General features: G+C 38.5%; 3 protein-coding genes across 3 annotated transcripts; 1 reads left to right on the top strand and 2 right to left on the bottom strand.

Moving 5' to 3' along the window:
* Positions 1 to 180: 180 nt before the first annotated feature.
* CBG15843 lies at positions 181 to 2,814 on the top strand (the record flags this gene model as incomplete). The annotated part of the gene is made up of 5 exons (XM_045241434.1): positions 181 to 206; positions 1,012 to 1,110; positions 1,721 to 1,942; positions 2,476 to 2,713; positions 2,779 to 2,814. 5 exons carry the CDS (start codon positions 181 to 183, stop codon positions 2,812 to 2,814), a joined length of 621 nt encoding a protein of 206 aa, XP_045095816.1.
* A 223-nt stretch (positions 2,815 to 3,037) lies between these two features.
* Positions 3,038 to 4,785, bottom strand: CBG25415 (the record flags this gene model as incomplete). The annotated part of the gene is made up of 5 exons (XM_045241433.1): positions 3,038 to 3,160; positions 3,734 to 4,264; positions 4,466 to 4,549; positions 4,595 to 4,633; positions 4,684 to 4,785. 5 exons carry the CDS (start codon positions 4,783 to 4,785, stop codon positions 3,038 to 3,040), a joined length of 879 nt encoding a protein of 292 aa, XP_045099750.1.
* A 1,067-nt stretch (positions 4,786 to 5,852) lies between these two features.
* Positions 5,853 to 17,543, bottom strand: Cbr-ced-1 (the record flags this gene model as incomplete). Its single annotated transcript, XM_045241432.1, has 12 exons — positions 5,853 to 6,008; positions 6,890 to 7,083; positions 7,526 to 7,734; positions 8,373 to 8,664; positions 8,873 to 9,034; positions 9,816 to 10,715; positions 11,763 to 12,228; positions 13,165 to 13,476; positions 14,451 to 14,716; positions 15,312 to 15,508; positions 16,823 to 16,924; positions 17,395 to 17,543. The coding sequence occupies 12 exons, from the start codon at positions 17,541 to 17,543 to the stop codon at positions 5,853 to 5,855; spliced, it is 3,405 nt and encodes a 1,134-aa protein (XP_045095815.1).
* Between the last annotated feature and the right edge of the window lie 3,129 nt (positions 17,544 to 20,672).

Below are 20,672 nucleotides of genomic sequence, written 5' to 3'. Positions count from 1 at the left end.
CCCCCTTTTTAGGCCACGCCCACCCAACCAATTTTATATGCATTTTTTCTTGTGTTTTTTTTCTCTCCTTATCCTGTTACAATCGATCATGTTCATTTTATTCGTCCTCCAATGGAGCGCATTTGCATTTTAAGCCCCGCCCACTTTAAAGCTCCGCCCCTTTCTCTTCTTCTTCTTTCCATGCATTTTTCTTGCTTTTTTGAGCGGTAAGGAGATGGAAAATAAAAGATGGGAATTCAATTTTTTTTTCTTTGAAAATTTACAAAAAAATTCAAAAAAATGTTCAAAAATCGCTGAAAAGTTTACAAAACATTTGACTTGAAAATCACAAAAATATCGATTTTCCACGAATCACTGAAAATCGAAAAATGACAGAAATCGATATTTCCAGATAAATACAACATGAGCAATCTTCCAGAAAAAAAGTAATTTTTAAGAGGATTTTTGCTGAAAATTTCAGAAAATTATCGATTTTTTTAAATTTCAGAAAATTTGAAAAATTAAAAAAATCTATAAATTTTCAGAAAAATCAATAAATTTCCAGAACAAATGCATTATCAGCTAAAAGCAAGTTGAAACCGAAAATCGATAAATCGAAAAAAGTGTCGAATTTCACACAAATCGATCGAAAAGACGATGATGTCACGAAGTTGATCTACTCGATTGCCGATAGAAAAATCGATAAAAAGGACGATGAAATTGAGTGAGGCGGAAAAAATCTGTAAAATCGATAAAAGTGAAATTTCTCGGAAAATCGATTTTTTTGTGTTTTTTTCAGACTTTTTTGTAGATCATAAAATTCTTCATTTTTCTGTGATTCAAGTGAACATAAAAAAGTCGATTTTCCACCGATTTTTCCGAAAATTATCGGCTTTCAGCAAAAAATCGATAATTTCGAATTTTCGCTCAGTAAATCGATATTTATAGACAATTTTGAGCGACAGAATTAGGTTCATTCGAATCGCCAAGAGTTTTGTGATCTACAAAAATTTGCAAATATCGATTTTTCAGCTTCTATCTTCTCACACATCGAATCATTTCCTTCGTCCAATTAGTGCTAATTATCTATTCGTTAATTGCTCTGACCTATCAATTAATTCAAAGAAATTGGTGTACTTGGTTTAGTTGCATTTTTGTAACGGAGGTAATTTTTATCAATTTCCCGGGAAAATCGATAATTTACATTTTTCAATTTTCAGGTTTTTTTTTGCATTTTTCAGATTTTTGGACATTCGAACAAACTAATTTTGTCGCTTAAAATTCCCTGGTAAAGTTTTCTTTTCGAAAATTATCGAAAATTTTCCGGAAAAATCGATAATTTCAATTTTGGCTCTGAAATATATTTCTGGAGAGTTTTGAGCGACAAAATTAGGCTTATTCGAATTGTCGAAAAAGAGAGAATTTTTCGATCTACAAAAATATCGATTTTGACTGAAAATCAATTATCGATTTTCCACAATAATCGATAATTTTGATTTTTATCGCTTTTGAGCGACAAATTTAGAGTTTTTCTTCAATTATTTTTCCCAGCTCTCCTGTGGCTACTTGATTACGATACTCCGCTCATCTGGAAAACTACAGTACTCCTTCTACACATCGATTTTTTTGATTGCTCAGTATTTCCAACTTTTCACCCATTTTTCGTGGTATCTAACCTCCGATGCATCCGAAAAGTAGATTTTTTCGAACATTTCGGTTATGGCCTAACTTTTTTTTCCAGGCCATTTTTCGATCGATTTTTCGATCCACCCACATTTTTGATCTTCTCCTCGATTGCTCATGCTTTTTTGATCATTCAATCGATCGAATTGATTGGAGAATCGAAAAAAACCGATGATTGTTCTGGAAAAGTGATAGTGGAGAGTGTGGAAACGCAGAGAAACGAGATGGGACGGATGAAAATGGCTCTGGTTGAAGAGATCGTCAAGGAGGATCAGGATTTGTAAGGTTTTATCGATTTTTGAAAAAAATAATTTCGTTTAAAATGATCTAGAAAATTTTTTGCGAAAAAAAGATTATCGATTTTCCGGAAAATCGATAATGTCGACTTTTTGCTCTGAAAACAATTTTTAGGTCTATTTTAAGCGACAAAATTAGAATTATTTGAATCGCCGTAATTTTGAGAACCTTTTGATCTACACAATTTTTTTAAAAATCCATTTTTTCGAAAATTCTCGATTTTCCGGAAAATCGATAATTTTGAAGACAAATTTGAGCGACAATTTTAGCTCAATTAGAATCGCCGAAAAGTGGAGAATTTTTTGATTTACAAAAATAATATTTTTCAAATATCGATTTTTCGGAAAATCGATAATTTCGAATTTTCGCTCTGAAAATAGTTCTAGAGAGTTTTGAGCAGCGAAATTAAGCTCATTGAAATCGCCGGAAAACGGAGAATCTTTTGATCTACAAAATCGCTCAAAAAATCGATTTTCGGGAAATTTTCAGAAAAATCAATTATCGATTTTTTTTCAGCAAAATTCATCTGAAAATCACTGATCCATCTGGCGCCCCCAAATCCCTCGCCGACACTGATTTGAATACAGAAGTTTCGAGAAAGTTCGAGATGAATTCCGATTATCGATTTATCGATTTCTCCCGGGAAATCAATACGAAGACATCGGTGGAGACGTCGAAGCATCAGAAGACGACTCCAGAAGATTCTGATGATGGATTTTTGGCGCCGAATTCGAAATTTAATGGGTGTAGAAAGGTTTTTTTGGGGAAATTTTGAATTTTTAGAAAAATCGATAATTGATTTTTTCACTTTTTTTTCAGCAACCCAAACCGCTGAGCCCAAGGAGAATTTTGTGAACTTTTTGGTTATTTTTGTGTCGAAAATAAAAATTTTTGGGGGGTTTTTATGCGTTAAAACAATGGAAATTATGAGAATGAAAAAAAATTTCAGAAATTTTTTTTCAGAAAAAACGTTGAAAATTCTGGGAAAATGACAATATAAAAAAATTGGGAAAATTGAAAAAAAACACAAATTTTTTCAGAAAAATTTCTGTAAAATTCTGGAAAAATTAGGGAAATTTCAGACAATATAATGTTTGGAATTGTAGAATTTGCATCCCTCGACGACACAATTCGCCAGAATAATGTCCTTGACTTCGCAGTTGACGATGCGCGAATTCATGATGACGTGGTCTGGGAGAATCTGGAAGAATATTGATTTATTGCATTTTTTAGGGGGATTTCGGGCCAAAAAATGAAATTTTCGATTTTTCAAAATTTTGAGATTCCGAATTTTCAGACTTCCGCGAATTTCAGATTTCTGAGAATTTAGATTTTTCGGATTTCAAATTGTTTGATTTTTCCGAAATTTTCTTAAATCTCAAAAATGCGAAAATACATTTCAGTATCATTTTTTCAGAAGTTCAGTGGAGCGCACTTGTATTTTTATAGGAAATTTTTTGAGTTCGTAGTCGATTTCGACTAAATCGATGGCTTCAAATTTGTTGCAGTCAAAATCAAGCGTCTACCTCTAAAACTAAGCGAGTTACGACAATAGTTCAGTAGAGCGCACCTGCATTAAACTCGTAATTTTTTTTAAATTTAGATTGGTCATCGACTAAATCGATAGTTTCAAATCCATTGCAATCAAAATCAAGCGTCGATCTCTAAAACTAAGCGAGTTATGACAATAGTTCAGTGGAGCGCAATTGCGGTCAAAGCTTGATTTCGAAAAAATTAAATTTGAGAATTTTCGATTTTCAGCCAAATCCCTCACCTCTCCAGCTGGAAGTGGCACCGGAATCAGCTCATTTTGCCATTCGATGATTGGCGGCTGGCGCGCCTCCGACGTCCCCTCCAGAAGACGTGGCTTCTCCAGAATCGGCAATAAATCTCCAAAATCCGGATCCCACGTCTCCATTTTGACATCTGGCACCTCTTCTGGATCTCTCAACGGGAATTCAGAATCCGAATCGAGATGACGTGGTACTTCTTCGTATTCCATATCATAATCGTGATTTATCAACGGGTCACTTGGCTTTCGGTTGAAGCGACGTGGCACGTCTTCTGGAGGCGTATAGACGTCGTCGGGGGCTTCTGGAGTCACATTTCTCGGGTTTCGAGTCTTTTTTGTGGATTTTTTGGCCTTTGGAGCCGCCTTTTTGACCTTTTGAGGTGCTCTTTTGGAGTTTTTCGATGTGGAGGGTCCAGACGATGAGGCGGACGATCGAGAAGACGTGGCGGTGGTGTTACGGCGAGCACGTCCTCTGGAAGATGACGATTCTGGCTTGGAGACGTTGGGTGGGGTCTGAAAATGGGTCTTCTAGGTGAAAATTTTGAGAAAATGACGGAAAATCGATTCTTTGAAGTTTTGGAATTTTTCAGAAATTTCTGATTTTCGAAGTTTTGGGCCTAAAAAATGAGCAAAAAATGCCATTTTCTGGGTCAAAAAGTGCATAAAATTCGTTTTTTGGCTCCAAAAATCGATTTTTAAGCCTTAAAACTCTACTTTTCCGGCTCTTTTCGGTGGCTGGCGCGCCTTCGGTGCGCTGGACTCTCTGGAATTGGCTTTAGAAGATCTTGGAGGTAAAATCTGAAAATTATCGATTTTCTGAATTTAAGAAAATCGATTTTTTACCGGAGACACTGGCGGAGTTGGCTCGGGTTCTGGCTCCTTCTAAAATTATTGATTTTTTGCCGTTTTTTCGAAAATTATCGATTTTTCACCTCAATTTGAGTTGGAAGCACTGGCGATTTCCTCTTTTCCGGTCTACCGTAGTATCTAACTGGTCCGATGACCCGGTTTTCAGAGGAGCTGCGACGAGGCATGATTTTTCTAGAAAAATTGAATTTTAAAAAAAACGATAAGAATGAAGAAAATCGACGTAGAAAAACGCACAGAAGGCTTAAAGTTGAAAATCTGAAAATAGATTTTAATTTTTCGAATTTTCTCCAGTTTTCCGGCTAAAAATCGATAATTTACATATTTTTTTAGGTTTTAGACCATGCTTTTTCTATATTTTCACCGAAAAATTCACAAAAAACCGTCCGAAAATTACTAAAAAATCAAAAAATTCGATGAAAAATCCCAAAAATTTGAAGATTTTCTGACGTTCCGCAAACACCGCCCCGCGTAAGTGCAGAGAGGAAAACGGCGGGAAGTTCGAATTCTGAATAAATTGAAGTCTGCAAACACAAACACGAGCGAATGCAGACAGGGAAACGGCGGGAAGTTCGAATTTGAATAGAAAAATTTTGAAAATCTCAAGAATCTTCGAATGTTTTGGGTTTTTTGTGATTTTCGAAAGAATTCTCAAAGTTTTTTTTTCCAAATTAATTTGAAAAATTGAAAAAAAAGAATTCAGAAATTTCTAGAATATTGGAGAAATCCTAAAAATTCAGAAAATTCCAAAATTTTCTCGAAATTTCAAAATTTCTCAACGGAGCGCGCTTGTTCAAAATGTCTATCTGTGTGTTCAAACTGTTGATTTTTCTTCGAAAAATTTATCAATTTGTACATGAAAATGCGTAAAAATATCATATAAATACAGTGATACTATCCGTAAATAAAGCACACAATTCAAAAAAAAAACGATTTGGCGGGAAATTTGAAAAAAATTCAAAATACAAGAAAATCATCATACACAAGAACAACACTAGAAATGTAGTTAGTAATTTTTTTCAGCACCGGGGTTCATGGAAAAAGGGGGCGGGGCTTAAAATTATAGTACAGAAAATTTTGAAAAATTTGAGTTTCGCGGGCTAGAAAAATGCCAAAAAAGAGGGGAAAATGGGGGGGGGGGGTACACCGTAAGTAGAGAAAAATAATGGGAATGAGAAAGGCGGGAAATTTGAAAAATTCAAAAAAAAAAAAATTTTCCAAAATTTCCAAAAATTCAAGTATACAAATTCTCTTGAGCTCTTCTGGAATTCGTCGAATTCTGAATATTCGGGTCCGGTGATGGAATGTGGGCGTATGGGTTTTCTGAAAGAAATTTTTTTTTGAAATTTTTTTCTGAAAATTTTGAATTTCGCTCCAATGATAATTTTTGCTTTTTTCTTATTTTTTCAATAGAGCACAATTTGAATTTTTTTTTTTTGAAAAAAGAATTGTTTTTCGTGAGTACTGTACTTCACAATTCACAAAACAACACAGTTTGATGTGCAGGTGGGTTACTGTACACATTAATAGAGGTAAAATTGGTCGAAAAATTCAATTTTTCGGGTTTTCAAGTGTCGAAAAATCGATTTTATAGGATTTCTCGGTCCAAACTTCTGAAAAATTCAAAAATTTTGAAATTTCAAAATTTTCATTTTTTTTAGTCTCAAAACTTTTTTAGGCCTAAATTTCCCGATTTCTGGGGTTTCTGATGTCCGAAAAGGCCGAATTTTTCGGCCTAAAAGCCTAATTTCCGGCCGAAATCCCGAAAACAGAGGAAAATCGATGACTTACCACACGTGAACCGGATTCCAAGGCGCCGGCCCACACACAACAACACAACAATCGGAAAAATGAGATAGAGAGAGAGAAATAGTGTAAAAAATTGAGAGACACAGACACCAGAGAGAGAGAACCAGTGAGAGGAAGATTGGGCGCGAAATTTGAATTTTTTCGAATAATTTTTATTTTCAAAAATTCAAAATTCGCGGTTTTAAACACACCATCACCAGGGAACACAAAAAATGCCACAAAAATACACAAAAAATCATGCAAAATTATCTAGTGAAAAAAAAGATTTGGCGGGAATTCAAAAATTTGAATTTTTCAAAAAAAATTTTTTTTTCGAAAATTCGAAAAATTCAAATTTCCGCCAAATCCTATACAAACATGCAATATAGAAAAAAATGTTTGAAATTTTTTTTTCAGTCAAAAATTTCAGTCAAAAGCAAAAAAAAATCATGAACCAGTAGTTGTTGTAGGGCCGACGACTACTGTAGAATTCCGATTCTCGTGTGGAATTTCCTCGAAATCTTCATCTTCATCGTCATCGTCAACGTCTTCTGAATTCAGAAGTGGCCTTCTGACGTCACCAGAATTCTGACCTCTTCTGTTTTGGACTCCAGATGAAGACGACGTGGCTGGTCCACCTTCGCCGCCGGCGACTTCGTCCAGTGAAGCGTAGTCGTCTGGAATATGAGCAATTAGGATTTTGGCTTGGCGCGAAATTTAAAAAAAAAATAAAAGAAATTAAATTTGAATTTTTCGAACAAATTTTTTTTTTGATTTTTAGTCAAATTTAGGCCCTTCTAGGCCCTTCTAGGCCATATTAAGCTAATTTAGGCCATTTTTCGATCATTTCAGGCCAAATTTGGATTATTTTAGGCCAATTTTAGAACTAATTTTGACTATTTTTGGTCCATTTAAGATCATTTTGAGCAATTTCAGGCCACTTTACCACCTTTCTAGGTCTATTTTGGACTATTTTTGGACCATGTTGGACCTTTTTAGACCCTTCTAGGCCATTTTAGACCATTTTTGGACTATTTCAGGCTATTTTAAGCCAATTTTAGGCCACTTTTGGACCATTTCCAGGCCATTTTCAGACCATTTCTAACCCCAAGGACTCACGATTTCTCATATTTCTGCTGGCTCCGCCCCCATGAATCTTCTTATCCTCCAGATCCTCTTCCTCCAGTGTCAACAGACCATCTGGCGCGGCTCCGACGCCTCCTTCTGAACTTCCAGAGAATGCTCCAGAATCCGGAAACACCGATTGACGATTGTAGAGCGGATTCTGGAATTCGCGGTTGTCCTCAGCATTCGGCGATTTGTGGAATCTGAAAATTTCGTTTTTTTAAAGGAAACTACAGTAATCGGGATACGGTAGGTACAGCCCACCCCTCTCCCCAACCATCTTAAAAACACGAAATTTGAATTTGGCGCGTTGAGAGCTTCAAAATGAGTATAATCATGGCTAGGTTTGCTTCAAAGTTGGGTCTCACCACGAAAACTACAGTAATCCCCAGTAAAATTCAAAATCGAGGAAAGTAGGTCATGCGTATACTCATTTTGAAGCTCTCGACGCGGGAAATTCAAAAATCGTAGTTTCGAAAAGCTTGGAGCAAAATTCGGCGAGCTATGAGACTTTTTTCGGAATTATAGAAAAATTATGTTTTAAGGGCTCAAAATCGAATACGGTCGGTACAGTAATCTTGAAAATTAGGAATTCGAATTTCTCACGTTGCGAGCTTCAAAATGAGCATAATCATGACTAGGTTTGCTTCAAAGTTGGGTCTCACCACGAAAACTACAGTAATCCCCAGTAAAATTCAAAATCGAGGAAAGTAGGTCATGCGTATACTCATTTTGAAGCTCTCAACGCGGGTAATTCACAAATCATAGTTTCAGATCGCTTGGAGCAAAGTTAGGCGAGTTTCAGACAACTTCAGCCTATTTTAAGCAAGAAAAAACTTACGACACAGTCGGCATGTCTGGATCCTTCTCCTTTTGATATTTATTTCGATAGAATAGTGCTGCCAGCCCCAAAACTCCACATAATCCGATAATGAACAAAATTAGGAGCCACGTGGCGCCTGAGGATTTGGCTCTGCCCCCATTTAGCGCCTCAAACTCTTGTTTCGCCTTTCCACAGCTCATCTGGTCCACGTGGCAACATCCGATGGCCGCATCGCACTCATATCCATCGCCGCAGCCGTCTTTCGGACACTCTTTGGAGCATCGGAGCCCGAACGTTGATTCGGGGCATACTGTAGTGAAATTTGGGTTACTGTAGCTTTGTTTTAGGGGATTTTCAGGGCTTAAATTTGCCCAATTTAGACTAATTTGACTGTGAAAATTCCAAAAATTCCAAAAAAAAATTTTTTTTTTCGAAAAATTTTTTTTTTTTGGAATTTTTTGAATTTTTGGCTCAAAATGGCTCAAAATCAATATTTTTCAAAAACTTCAAAAACCCACAAGCATGACAAAACTCTCCGGTGAATCCAGGATGACAGATACACACGCCGGTGACCCGATTGCACGACGCCGTCGCCGTTCCCTGACACTTGCACTTCTTGATGCAATCGGGACCGTAGTAGCCGTCCTCACACGGCTTGTCGCAACGATCGCCTTGGAATCCTGCAGAAAAATACGGGTTACTGTAGTCTCGATTTATGATTTTTTGCAAAAAAAAAATCGAGCGAAAACGGACCATTTTGAGCTGTTTTAGGCCATTTTAGCATGGTGGCCTAACTTTTGCAAATTGGCGGTTTTCTAGGCCACCACTTCAAAATGGCTTAGAGAAGCTCAAAATGCAACTATTGAGTTTTCTAGGTCATTTCACCATGGTGGCCTAGAAAACTAAGGCTATTTCTGGTCATTTTGAAATGGTGGCCTAATTTTTGCAAGTCGGGATTTTCTAGGCCACCACGTTGAAATCCCTAAAAAGCACATCAGGGTCATTTTAGGCTATTTCTAGGCAATTTTAACATGGTGGCCTAGAAAAACCCAACTTGCAAAAGTTCGGCCACTATGTTAAAGTGATCTAGAAACGGCCTAAAATTACCCTGGTGTATTTTCTAAGTCATTTTAGCATGGTGGCCTAGAAAACCCATTTTGTAAAAGTTCGGCCACCACGTTAAAATCACCCCAAGGTCATTTTAGGCTATTTCTAGGTTATTTCCCCATGGTGGCCTAACTTTTGCAGTTTCAGTTTTCTAGGCCACCATGTTGAAATGGCCTAGAAAATCCACAATTGGTATTTGAGACTATTTCCAGGCCATTTCAACTTGGTGGCCTAACTTTTTCAAGTTGGGATTTCAAGGCCACCATGTTAAAATGACCTAAAAGAGCTCAAAATGGTCCGTTTTCTCTCCTTTTTTCGAATTTCTCCCCAGAAATCGTTGAAAAAACCGCTTACCTGCCGGACAACTACACTCCCCGGTTTGCGCATTGCACTGTTTGAATTCCGACGTACATCTGCACACCTGTCGACATCCGTTTCCCCAGAATCCGACACCACACGGCCGAGTACACGTGGCGCCTTCTAGGCCAGCAGGGCACACACACTGCCCGCTGATATGGTCACAACTCGAACCGGCGGCACATTTCGGGCAGTTTTGGGCACATGCATACCCAAACTTCCCGTCTGGACACTTCTCGGAGCAAGTGGCTCCGTGGTAGCCAGGCTCACAGATGCATTCTCCTGTCGTCGGGTCGCAACCATGGCCTCCATCAGCGCAAGCGCATTTTGAGGCGCAATCTGTCCCATAGGTTCCTTGGGGACAGTTCTGTTCACATTGGTGGCCAGAGGATCCTGGTGGACAGGTCAAGCAGACTCCGTTGCGAGGATCTGTGGAAGCACATTGGGATGGGGTGGTTGTGAGCTGGCATTGGGGACCATAGGTGTTCGCTTCACAGGGCTGATCGCAGAGAGTTCCTTTCTTTCCAAGGGGGCAAATGCATTTTCCTGTTTGCCGGGAGCAGTAGGAGTCTGAGCAATCACAGCTGAGCTCACAAGCATCCCCATACTTGCCCTTGGGACAGCTCGTCGAGCAATCGGCTCCCCCAAAGCCAGGCTCACAGGAACATTCTCCAGTTTCCGGGTCACATTTCCCATTGACACATTTGCAATGGAGCTTACATTCGGGGCCATAGGAGCCTTCTGGACAAGAGATATCACATTTTAAGCCCTGCCGGCCTGCTGGGCACTCGCATTCTCCAGTGATTGGATTGCACCCCACCCCAGCCGGACACTGACATCGTTTTTCGCAATTCGCTCCGAAGGTAAGCGCCGGGCAGTGATGTTCGCATCGATGACCTGTGAATAATAATCATTAGATTGATGCTCTTTGGCTTATTGGCTGAAATAGTCTATTTTAGGCCAAATTTGGACACTTCTAGAACCATTTTAAGCTAATTTTAGGCAGTTTTGAGACCTTTTTAGGCCATTTTAGGCCAATTTCGGACTAGTTTTGGACTATTTCGAGCAATTTTCGGAGGATTTTCGGTCATTTTTAGACAATTTTGGGCGATTTCTAACCAATTTTGAACCATATTAGGCCGTTTTGGATTATTTTGGGCCAATTTTGGACCATTTTAAGCTAATTCTAGGCCATTTTAGGCCGATTTCAGACAATTTTTGGACTTTTTTCCTACTGTTTTGAGCAATTTTCGATCATTTTTGGACCATTTTCGGACTACCTCAAGACAATTCATGAGCATTTTAGACTGTTTTAGGCGATTTCTAACCAATTTTAGACCATAATAGGCCGTTTTTGGATTGTTTTAGACCATTTTTTGGACCATTCCGGACCACTGAAGCCTGAAAAATCGGCTTAAAATGGTCTAAAATTAACTGGGAATGATTCAAAAAACAGTGCACCTTTAGGCCAATGTTGAGCTAGTTTAGACATATTTGTAGGCCGATTTTGGACTTTTTCAAGCTAAATTTGAACTATTTTAGGCCATTTTAGGTCACTTTAAGTCAATTTCAGACTATTTTAAGCTAATTTTGCGTCTACTGTAGACTATTTTAGGCCAATTTAAGCCGATTTCGGACTATATTTTCGTCTATTTTAGACTATTTTCAGACCATTTTAGACAAATTTTGGACGATTTTAGGCCATTTTTGGACTATTTCATGCTAACTTTCGTCATTTTTAGGCGAATGGTTGGACCGATTTCGGGAAATTTTTGGACGATATTAGGCAAGGCTGAAAATAGAGTCCATATTGGTTTAAAATTGTCCAAAATTGGCTTAAAATGACCTAGAAAGGTCTTAAAACTGCTTAAAATTAGCCAAAAATGGTCCAAAATTGGCCTAAAATAATCCTAAAATAGACTATTTTAGAAAATGATAGTTTACCTGTGTAGCCTGGAGCGCAGTTGCATTTCCCATCGAAACCATGACAACCAATCCCTCTTCCATTACATTCACACTGTAGCGCACAATTCGGACCGTAGAAATCGATGGGGCACGGTTGCGAGCAGTTCGCACCGCTCCTTCCCGATTTACACACACATTTTCCGTTGGCCGGGTCCGCTTCCGATGCGTGAGTCCAGTCGCACATCGCCTGCTTCTCACAGTTCGGTCCATATGAGTCCTTGGAGCACGCCAGCTCACAGTTGTCTCCGTAGAAGCCCGGTTTGCAGCGACAGAAGCCAGTGTTCGGGGCACACATTACGGTATTGCTCATCACACACGAACACTGTTTGGAGCAGTCCGCGCCGTAGGTGTCTGCGGAGCATTTGCGTTCGTCACAGTTGGCACCTTTGTAGCCGGACTCGCATTGGCATTCGCCCGTTTTCGCGTCGCAAGAGGCGTTGGAGTCCTGGAAATTGGGAAAAAAGTTGTCGGTCAAATATGTTACTATGGCTACCATCTTCTCCATATGGTACCATAGTCACCATGGAATCCTGCCACACCATTGATTCCATATGGTTCCATGGTTACCATGAATTCCACTCCGTTCCATGGCCACTACAAATCCTATCATAGCGGCCATGGTACCAAAAGTACTATATGGGAACCATGCTTGGTACCATGAGTACTATGAAAGCCTTTCCATAGTTACCATGGAACAAATATGGTACCATGGTTACCGTAGTTACCACAGATACCATAATATCATATGAGACCCATGGTGACCATTATACCATTTGAGAACCGTGGTTACTATTGATCCCGTTGGGTACCATGGCTACCATAAAATCCTTCCATGGTTCTCATATCGTAAAATGGTCACTATGACTACTTTGGTTATTATGAAACCTGTATGTTACCATGGTAACCGTGGTACCAAACGGAATTTGTGGTAAACATGGTAGGATTTCATGGTAACCATGGTACCCACAGTTCTCACATGGTACAATGGTCACCATGAATCGCATATGATATTATGGTAACTGCTGTAAGATGTATGGTGGGCTATGGTAACTGCTGTAACCATGGTACCATACTTGACCCATGACAACTATGGAAAGTGTTTCATAGTTCTCATCATGGTACCAAACGGGATCTATGGTCAACATGGACCCCGTTTGGTACTATCATGGTTCTCATACGTTAAAATCGTCACCATGGCCACTATGGTAGGATTTGTAGCGGCCATGAAACTGAGTGGGATTCATGGTGATTATAACAGGATTCCACGATAGCCATGGTACCATATGGGGAAGTTGATAGCCATAGTACCGAAAATCGAGATTTCGGCCATTTTGTGGTCAATTCGGACCGATTTTAGGTCATTTTTAGTCTAGATTCTCACCTGAAACTCCAACCCTGGACACGTGCACTTCTGTTTGCACTGCAATCCGAATCGTCCCCTTGCACATCCGATATCACACTGTTTGCCGGTCCATCCAATGCATTTACACTCTCCAGTCTCACTATCACAATCCTGATTATTCAAACATTGACACTTCTGGGTGCATCCGGCTCCAAAGAAGCCCTCGGAGCACGGTTTTTCGCAGAGAGCACCATGGAAACCCGATTTGCACAGGCATTTTCCATTCGTATTGTCACACGTAGCACCGTTTTGACAAGTGCACTCGAATTTGCAGTCGGCACCGAATTTGCCCTGGAAAAATGGAAATTTCAGAATTTTGATTTTTTTGAAAAACTTTGATAACTTTCTTAAAACTGAATATATCGTTTTGAAACATGTAAATTCAAATTTGGCGCGTTTAGAGCTTCAAAATGAGTATAATCATGCCTAAGTTTGCCCGATTTTGAATTTTTCCTAGGGTTACTGTACTTTTCGTGGCGAGACCCAACTTTGGAGCAAAACTAGCCATGATTATACTCATTTTGAAGCTCTCGACGTGTAAATTTAAAAAATGGAGGTTCAAGAGAGAAAAACAGCAAAATTAAGAGAGAAAAATGGGGTTTTTAGGTGAAATTTTGTTGGGATTTTGAAAAAAGTCCCATAATTTTCTAAATTTCGCTCAAAGCAATTTGAAAACTCGACTGTTGAAATTGGGGCATTTAGAGCTTCAAAATGAGTATAATCATGCCTAGGTTTGCCTGATTTTGAATTTTTCCTAGGATTACTGTATTTTTCGTGGCGAGACCCAACCTAAACCAAAACTAGCCGTGATTAAACTCATTTTGAAGCTCTTGACGCGAAAAATTCAAATTTCCGATTTTCAGGAGAAAATGATGAAAATTCAACGAGTTAGAGTGCTTTTTAAATTTTTGCAATTTTTTGAAAAACCTGAAAAAAACCCCAAAAACGGCTGAAAATTTGAGATTTATCGAGCCAATCAAGCTAAAATCATGATTTTCGAGTTTCCCGCGTTAAGAGCTTCAAAATGAGTATAACCATGCCTAGGTTTGCTCAATTTTGAATTTTCTCGGGGATTACTGTAGTTTTCGTGGTGGGACCCGACTTGAAGCAAAACTAGCCATGATTATACTCATTTTGAAGCTGTCGACGAGCTGATTTCGAATTCGGCCGATTTTATGACTTTCTAGCCCATTTAGCTCGTTTTAGGCCTATTTGAAGTCTAGTTTCAGCGATTTTCAGCGTTTTCAGCCAATTTTTCGACCTACCTCTTCACACTTATTCAAACAGTACTCTCCGCCCCATCCATCGGTACAAACACACTTTCCCTCATGGTTACATTTTCCACCATTCTGGCAGGGACACGATTTGACACAATTCGGTCCCCATTTATCGATTGGACACTCTTCTTCGCAGCGTTTCCCTTGAAATCCTGAGGGACAAATACAGTCGCCGAGTTCTGGGTCACAATTTGCTCCATTCTCACAGTCGCATTTTTTGGAGCATCCAAGACCCCACGTTCCGATGGAGCAGGCTGAAAAATGAGCAATTTAGTGGTCAAAATCGAGTACGGTAGTCTTGAAACCTAGAAATTTGAATTCGGGGCGTTGATAGCTTCAAAACGAATATAAACACGTCTAGGTTTGATGAAAGTTGGGTCTCACCACGAAAACTACAGTAATCCCTAACGAAAATCAAAGTAGGTCGTGCGTACACTCATTTTAAAGCTCTCGACGTGAGAAATTCAAAAATTCTTGTTTTAGGTTGTTCGGAGCAAAAATTAAGAAAGTTATGGGAATTTTTCAAATTTTGAAGGGTAGTTTTCCGGCGGTCCCGCTGTGGGTTACTGTAGTTTTCGCGAACACTGTAAGTACAGTAGTCTTGAAACTTTGAATTTTGAATTTTGCACATTGAGAGCTTCAAAATGAGTATAATCATGACTACTTTCCTTTCAAAGTGGGTCTCGCCGCGAAAACTACAGTATCCCGGTGGGACCACCGGAATATTAAAAATCGAGCAAAGTAGGTCATGCGTATACTCATTTCGAAGCTCTCGACGCAGGAAATTCAAAAATATTAGTTGCAGCTCGCTTGGAGTGAGATTAAAAGAGAAAAATGGGAAAAACTCACAACTAGAGCAGATTTTTCCACCAAATCCGGGATCGCATTCGCACTTCCCGGGTTCGACGCATTTTCCCTTTTTACACGGTGGATTGCAGTCCGGCTGGCATTGATTATCTTTGGTTTGATAATACCCTTCGCAACACTGTTTGATATATTTCTCTTTTTGCACCAGCTGACGTTGATAAGAGGCTTTTTGACCGCGTCTGAAAATTTCAGTGGTTTTCGGGCTGAAAATGGCTGGAAATGGAGATTTTTAGGCTAAAAATTGGCTTAAAATGACCTGAAAATGTCTAAAATCGGCAAAATCTGTCAAAATCGACAAATCACGCTTAGGTCAATTTTATGCTGAAATTAACCAATTCGTGTTAATTTTGGCAAAATATGGGTCATTTAGATCAAAAAATACAGATTTCTAAGCTAAAAACGGCCTAAAACGCTCAAAAATACAGATTTTTACGTTAAAAATTACCTAAAACCGTCTAAAATCGGAAAAAATCTGTCAAAATCTGAAAATTTCGCTTTGGTCAATTTAAGGCTTAAATTAACCCATTTTGGCTAGGTTTTCGTCAATTTTGGGTGATTTTAGATCAAAAAATACAGATTTCCAGGCTGAAATAGCCTTAAAAAGCTCAAAAATACGGATTTTTACGTTTAAAATTACCTAAGACATGCCTAAAAATGCCTGAAATCGGACAAAATCGAAAAATCAGAATTAGGTCAATTTTAGGCCTAAATTAACCAATTTTAGGTAGTTTTTAACCAATTTCAGGTATTTTTCAGTTCAGAATAACAGAAAATGGCCTAAAACGTTCACAAATACGGAGGATTTTTACGTTTAAAATGACCAAAAAATGTCTAAAATCGGTCAAAATCATACTTGTAAAATTACGGGCCCGGGCCGGGGGCCTGAGGAAATATTCAAGGCCCGGGCCGGCCCGGAAGGCCCAGGGTCAAAAATTCTGTATTTTTGAGCCAAATTTTGAGCTCTCAATATAATTTTTTCCATTTTTTTTTCGTATTTCAGATTGTTTGTCTGTCTGATCAAAAAAGATCAAAAAACTCGAAAAAAAATTTTTTGTTCGAAAAAAATCACATAAGGGTCCCCCCTTATGTGTTTTTTGAATATTTCGAAACTAGTGAAATGACGGGCCCGCCGGGCCGGGCCGGGCCTCCGAAATTCCGGAAAAAGCCCGGCCCGGCCCGTTACAAGTATGGACAAAATCGAAAATTTTCAAATTAGGTCAATTTCAGAATAGAATGAACCAATTTAGGCTAGTTTTTAGCCAACTTTGGGTGATTTTAGATCAAAGATACAGATTTCTAGGCTAAAAATAGCCTAAAAAGGATGAAAAAGCACAAAAAATCGGCTAAAATAGGTTCAAAATCGGTCAATATCTGAAAATCACGCTTAGGTCAATTTTAGGCCGCTCTCAACCATGTTTGGGGTTTTTGAGGCCATGTTTTTTTTATCATTTCAGGCCTTTTTCAGGTCTTTCAGGCCTTTTCCAGGCACTCACTTCTCCACAACGCACTGAAAACCGGTCAACGGGTTCAGACACTGCTCGGTATCGTTGTAGACCACCTGATGTATCACTTTTCGTAGTTCGTAGTCGTCGACGCTGCAAGAAATTTGAATTTTTGGGACTTTTTAGATTCGGCGGGCAATTTGAAAATTTTTGAAAAAAACATTTTTTTTTTTTGGAATTTTTGGTGTATTTTTGGCCTAAAATCCCATTTTTTGACTTCAAAAAGAGATTGCTGATCCCGAAAAACTACAGTAATCCTCTCTATTTGTATACTGTAGTACTGTATTAATCCCCTTGTACTAAATACACTTGAAACAATGTTTGCCATCGGAAATGGTCACTTTTTGACCGGAAAAATCGCAAATATGGATTTTTAAGCTGAGCAATCCGGCTGAAAACGCTTGAAAATATGATTTTTGGGTCAATTTTCTCGATTTTCTGGTCCAAAATTGGCTAAAAATCGTCGATTTCTATGAATTTGGGGTCAAAAATCTCGATTTTTCGAATTTTCCAAGTCAATTTCTATGATTTTTGGGGTTTTTTGGGGTCAAAACCACTCTTACATCGTCTTGACAGTACACACATGTTCTCCCTTCGGCTCATTTATCGCATCAGCCGCTGATTTCGATTTGTCTGGAAACGTCGGCGCACGGGTGTAACCTACTTGCCACGTGGCGGCAAGTAGAACCCCGACGAGAAGGAGAAGACGCATTCGGAAGGAGGTGTGATTGTGATGATGAGTAGGAGTAGAATCTGGGGGTTAGTAGAGCTGAAAATCGGGGAATTTAAAGGGACATAGGAGGAAAAATCGAGAAAAAAACGAAGAAAAATAAGCGAAAATTAGCCAAAAATCGGTCTAAAATGGTCTAAAACAGTCAAAAACCGGTCAAAACGAAAAAAAATAGCCAAAAATTGGTCTAAAACAGTCTAAAATAGGTCTAAAATAGCCGAAAATCGTTCTAAATTAGTCAAAACCCTGTTAAAAAGGTCTAAAATAGCCGAAAATCGGTCTCAAGACAGCCTAAAATCGGTCTAAAATAGCCAAAAATCGGTTAAAACCGGTCTAAAACAACCAAAAATCTGTTTAAAATCGATCTAAAACTGTAAAACAGAAAAAAAGGTGTCAAACTGTCTAAAATCGGTCTAAAACAGTCTAAAATAGGTCTAAAATAGCCGAAAATCGGTCTCAAGACAGCCTAAAATCGGTCTAAAATAGCCAAAAATCAGTTAAAACGATCTAAAATTGCCAAAAATCTAGCTGAATTCAGCGAAAAACGCCTAAAATCGACCTCGAAATGCTTAAAAATCGTAGCTACAGTACCCAAAAAGGTATTTCTCCAAATCTGATCAATAAAAATAGGCGATTGCTCAGCATAAAAGTGACCCCACACCTGTTAATCCTCTCTTTTGCCCCTCTCAATCGGTCGAAAAGAGGAAGGTGTCACTTGGAGAGAAGATCAAATATCAACACAGTATCCATATAAAAGGGACCGCCCGAGATTACTGTTGCGCGACCACACCTTTATGGTCCCGCGGAGACAGGATCAGATGACGTCAGAGAGGTGTCAGAAGGGAAAAAACTACAAAAAATGAGCCGAAAATGCCATTTTACTGAGGCTTTTAGAAACTTTTTTTTTCACTGATTGTGAGATTGGGTTACTGTAGGCAGATTAATTATTTTTTGCAAAAAATTTGAGCCGAAACGGACCATTTTCAGCTTTTTTCTAAGCCTCAGTAACATCGAATTTTTACTGAGGCTTAGGAAAATTTTACTGAGGCTAAGGAAAGTTTTACTGAGGCTTAGGAAATTTTTACTGAGGCTTAGGAAAGTTTTACTGAGGCTTAGGTGAAATTTTACTGAGGCTTAGGAGATTTTTACTGAGGCTTAGGAAAATTTTACTGAGGCTTAGGAAATTTTTACTGAGGCTTAGAAAAGAATTTTACTGAGGCTTAGGAAAGTTTTACTGAGGCTTAGGAAAGTTTTACTGAGGCTTAGGAAAGAATTTTACTGAGGCTTAGGAAAGATTCAAATGGTCCAAAATTCCAGATTGCTCAGCATAAAACAAACTCAAAGCAAACCTCAAATCTTGTGAAAAATCACACGAGAAGCTCTCTACCTTGAGAGACGCAGAATTCCAAATAAAAAGGAAATAGTGGGTAAAATTGAGAGACGCAGAGAACATTCAATTTCAACACAACAGGAGAGTGAGGCAAATACTCATTAGCTTGATGATCTTTGTTCAAATTGAAGGCTTAGGCTGAAACAGGTGTTTAAGCCTAAGCCTAAAATTGAAAGCAAAAACCGGAATATTCTGTAAAAAATTCAGTCAAAAAGTACTGAAGTTAGCAAATAACAGCAAAATTTCCACTTTTTCATTTTTAGCAAATGTTCAAAATTTAGCAAATGTGAAATTTAGCAATTGAGAATATTTTAGCAAATGAGCATATTTAGCAAGTGAGCATTTAGCAAAAGATCATCAAGCTAATGAGTATTTGCCGGAGAGTGATGGTGGTGATAGGAAAAATTGACTTTTTTATCAGTGAGAGAAAAGAAACGTGTGGGCGGGAAGGAAGGTTTCAAAATCGTTAGGAATGAGCAAGAAGGAAGAGTGGCCTAGAAATCCGAAATTTGGGAAGTTAGGCCAGGCGGATTCCTAGGACATTTCTCTCTTAAAAGACAGCTAAAAATCTGGAATTCAATGCTGGCCTAACTTTCCTGGATTCCTAGGCCACCTATACCTATCTAATCGGTTCCTTTTCAACCTATTATCTTATCTATAATATCTGATCTCCTCCCTTGTCGCATTGTGTAACTCTCAACTTGACAAATCAGACCGGCAGGAGATAATGATAAGACATTTTACGGACTACTAATCATGATTGGAATTTCTGAGGCGCACCCTCTACTTGTCAGTCTTGTAGTCCGATTCGAGGGGTTACTGTAGCTACGATTTCAGTTGAATTTAGGGCATTTTATGTCGTTTAAGATCGATTTTTCGCATGTTTGAAACCTATTTCAAGTCGGTTAAACTATTTTTAGCCTAATTACAACCATTTTTGACCTTTCCCAGACACCAAAAAGTGTCTAAAACCGGAAGCAAACCGTACTCTCGCCGCCTCATAAACCACTAAAACCCAAAGGAGGTTAGGTACTTGAAAACGGCGGAGAGAACTAAAATAAGTTCTCTGTCTGCACGAGAGAAGGAGGAGACGCTGACCACCATCATCACAAATACACAGATGGTCACAGTGTTTGTTTATTTTGAGGAAAGTAGAAGGAACGGAGAAGAAATTAACGTTTTAAGAGTTGAAAATGGTGGGAAATTGCATAAAAATGCCCTAGAAATTGTTGAAAACGACTCAAAATGGTCCAAAATCAACTAGCAAGACAAATGGCTCAAAATGACTTGAAATTACAGGAAAAAAAAATCGAAAAATGACTAAAAATCGGTCACAACCAAGCGGGAACTTGCTGGAATGCCTGAAAATCGCAAATTTTCAAAAAATCAACAAAAATTGATTTTGAAAAGTTTCAAAAAAAAAATCTAAAATCGTTAAAGGTGGTGGGCTGTCTGAAATTTCTGGGCTTTCGGAATTTCTGAATTTCGGGATTTCGGGCTTTTTGAATTTCTGAAATTTCTGGAATTTCGGCATTTCTGGAATTTCCGACTTTCTGAATTTCTGAGTTTTTGCCTTTACAATTTTTGAATTTCTGAAATTTCTGGAGTTTCGGAATTTCAGAATTTCTGAATTTCGGGATTTTTGAATTTCTGAAATTTCTGGAATTTCGGAATTTCCGAATTTCTGAATTTCGGGATTTTTGAATTTCTGAAATTTCTGG

Source organism: Caenorhabditis briggsae (genome assembly GCF_000004555.2).
Source record: "Caenorhabditis briggsae complete genome, chrI, whole genome shotgun sequence".
In the NCBI taxonomy this organism is placed as follows: Eukaryota; Metazoa; Nematoda; class Chromadorea; order Rhabditida; family Rhabditidae; genus Caenorhabditis; species Caenorhabditis briggsae.
Note: the sequence above shows the minus strand (reverse complement) of the source record. Positions and strands in the feature narration are given on the sequence as shown.